General features: G+C 46.9%; 1 protein-coding gene across 4 annotated transcripts in view; it reads left to right on the plus strand.

Annotated features, from left to right (window-relative positions):
• Positions 1–2,629, plus strand: part of SYBU (syntabulin (syntaxin-interacting)) — a 123,154-nt gene that overhangs the window by 46,820 nt on the left and 73,705 nt on the right. The window contains exon 1 of one of the 4 annotated variants that reach the window (XM_011968363.1): positions 970–1,929. The exons of the other annotated variants lie outside the window; for them this stretch is intronic. Coding sequence (XP_011823753.1) covers positions 1,710–1,929 — 220 coding nt within the window. The 5' untranslated portion in view covers positions 970–1,709. Of the gene's footprint in view, positions 1–969; positions 1,930–2,629 lie in introns of those variants that run through there. 4 annotated transcript variants of the gene reach the window in all.

Raw genomic sequence — 2,629 nt, forward strand, 5'->3', positions numbered from 1 at the left:
GAGCAAGGTAAGGAGCGCTGGGCAGCGCGGGCACTGGAGGGCGGGGAAGGCGGGCACTGAGGGGCGAGAAGCGGGCGGGATGAGAGCTGGAGGGGGGACGTTTAGAGTCTGGGAAAAGATGGGAGAGGTAGTGGTGGGGTCCGGAGAAGGCAGCAGGCATTGCTTAGGAGTGGAGATCCAGGAGATGGGGAGGGAGGTGGTACTGGAGGAACAGATTTTGGAGAATGACATGATTGGAGGGTTAATCCCACCTCCTGAAACTGGGACTGTGGGGTGTAGCTTTCAGTTGATGTCCTGGGTGTGTGATGTGAATGAAAGGAATTTGATGCATTCGCGACTGGGAAATGAGGACTCGCGCGTGTCAGTGACCCTGCCTTGGCTCAGAGTCTGCGGTGTGCCCGGTGGAGTGGCTGGCGCGTGGTACCTGCTGGGCGGCAGATGTTCAGGGCGAATCCGAGGCTGGGTGCGGCTGGCGGCCCCCGGGTAGAGGGGATGCCTGAGGGCCCTCCGAAGTTCCCCATTGCTGGGGTTTACCCTTCAATTTATGCCATGTGCCGGCCTCCCAGAAGTGTTTATTTTGGCCGTAACCCTTCCTGGTAAACCGGTGGAAGGAACAGTAGGTCATGTTTCGAAACGGTGTTTGTTACCTAAGCCAAAGAGTCCCTTTTCAGTGGCAGAGGTTGGAGGAAGCAGTGGAATTTTTGCAAAACGCTCCTCCTAGGAATCCATTTCAATAAGGCAGGGTGGTGGTGACCCTGCAAAGCACTGGATTTGAATTTCGTTCTACTTCTGGCATGATGTGCAGAATTGCCTCAGCATCTCTTACCCCATTTAGCCTGCTTCCTCATCTGAAAATAGGGACATTCATTGGTGTCCTCTCTATGTAGTCTGGTGTGTAAAGATCAAACGAGAAAATGGTTGGAAAAGCACTTCATAAGTTGAAAAACATTGTGAAAATATTAGTTATGCATTTTTAAAACCAAGACATGGCAGGGTACTTCATGCTGCATTTTTAAGGAGAGAGAAAAATCTCTTCTTTCGGATGTCCTGTAAGGAAAACAAAAATTAAAGATGATGTAAAAGGTGGAGCCATCTTCCCGAGTATCGGATTTGTGTTTGCTTTTCTGTTGGCAACAAGCCTTGTGTACCAGGATATTAATGAATAATTAAAATCCTGTCCAGAAGAAGAGGAATTTTAAAGATAATTGTGTGTGAGCTATCAGGAAATAACTGTTCCAGGTATAGGGTTCAACTTTGTGAGGAGACAAGAAAACAGAAGTCAGATTGTCACAGCTAATTTACGGAAAGCAAAATGGAAGTCTGAAGGCTGTCCAGTGAGCCAAACTGTGGTGTAATAAAGAGCCTTTGGGAGGCAGAAGCTTGAATGTGATAGAAGAAGTCAGGGTGGGAAGATGAGTCAGGACTGGCATAGGGAAGTAGGATGGCCTTCCAGCTAGTGAGTGGAGGTGTGTATATGTGTGGTGTGTATATGTGTGGTGTGTGTGTGTATGTGCCACACAGACATGTGCTATTCAGTGGATTAGAAAGGTTAGCTCCGTGGAAGAGTTTTGAAGCTCATTTCAGCAACTGAGATGAGGACTACTCTGTGAAGACTCAATACTCAGAAATGTGTATCTTAGAAACTGATCCTTGAAGGAACCGACAGGAGTTAAGAGAGGGAAACGCGTTTCCTTTTGTTTTCTTTTTTGATGTCCAATTTTGAGAAGGAGCACAGAGTCCAGCATCATGACAAGGAGATTTCTCGAAGCCGAATTCCCCGGTTGATTCTTCGGCCCCATATGCCCCAACAACAGCACAAAGTGTCCCCAGCCTCTGAGTCTCCTTTCTCTGAGGAAGAGAGCAGAGAGTTCAACCCCAGCAGCTCTGGGCGCTCAGCGAGGACGGTTAGCAGCAACAGCTTCTGCTCAGGTACAGTACCCTTGGGAGGCCACCAGAGGCATGAAGCATGTGCACTGCAGGTGCATTGTGAATGGGCCCCTACTGGGTTCCTTATAGTCTAGAACTACACTTCTGCTATTAGGATGAATTGTAGAAGGCGGCACATTTCTGGCTCTTGTGACCTACAAACACAGCAGTTTCATATAGCTCAGTTTATTGGAATCTCACACCTGAATTTTCATATGTTATTCTAGCTTATAATTTCGAACGTAAAATCTAACTTCTTGTTTCTATGACTTTTTTTCTTTTGTTTTATTAACTTTAAGTTCTGGGATACATGTGCAGAACGTGCAGGTTTGTTACATAAGTATACACGTGCCATGGTGGTTTGCTGCACCCATCAACCCATCAACCCATCATCTACATTAAGTATTTCTCCTAATGCTTTCCCTCTCCTAGCCCCCCACCCACTGACAGGCCCTGGTATATGATGTTCCCCTCCCTGTGTCTGTGTGTTCAACTCCTACTTATGAGTGAGAACATGTGGTATTTGTTTTTCTGTTCCTGTGTTTAGTTTGCTGAGAATGATGGTTTCCAGCTTCATCTGTGTCCCTGAAAAGGACATTAACTCACCCTGTTTTATGGCTGCATAGTATTCCATGGTGTATATGTGCCACATTTTCTTTATCCAGTCTATCATTGATGGGCATTTGGGTTGGTTCCAAGTCTT

The sequence above is a fragment of the Mandrillus leucophaeus genome, unplaced genomic scaffold, assembly GCF_000951045.1.
Source record: "Mandrillus leucophaeus isolate KB7577 unplaced genomic scaffold, Mleu.le_1.0 Scaffold840, whole genome shotgun sequence".
In the NCBI taxonomy this organism is placed as follows: domain Eukaryota; kingdom Metazoa; phylum Chordata; class Mammalia; order Primates; family Cercopithecidae; genus Mandrillus; species Mandrillus leucophaeus.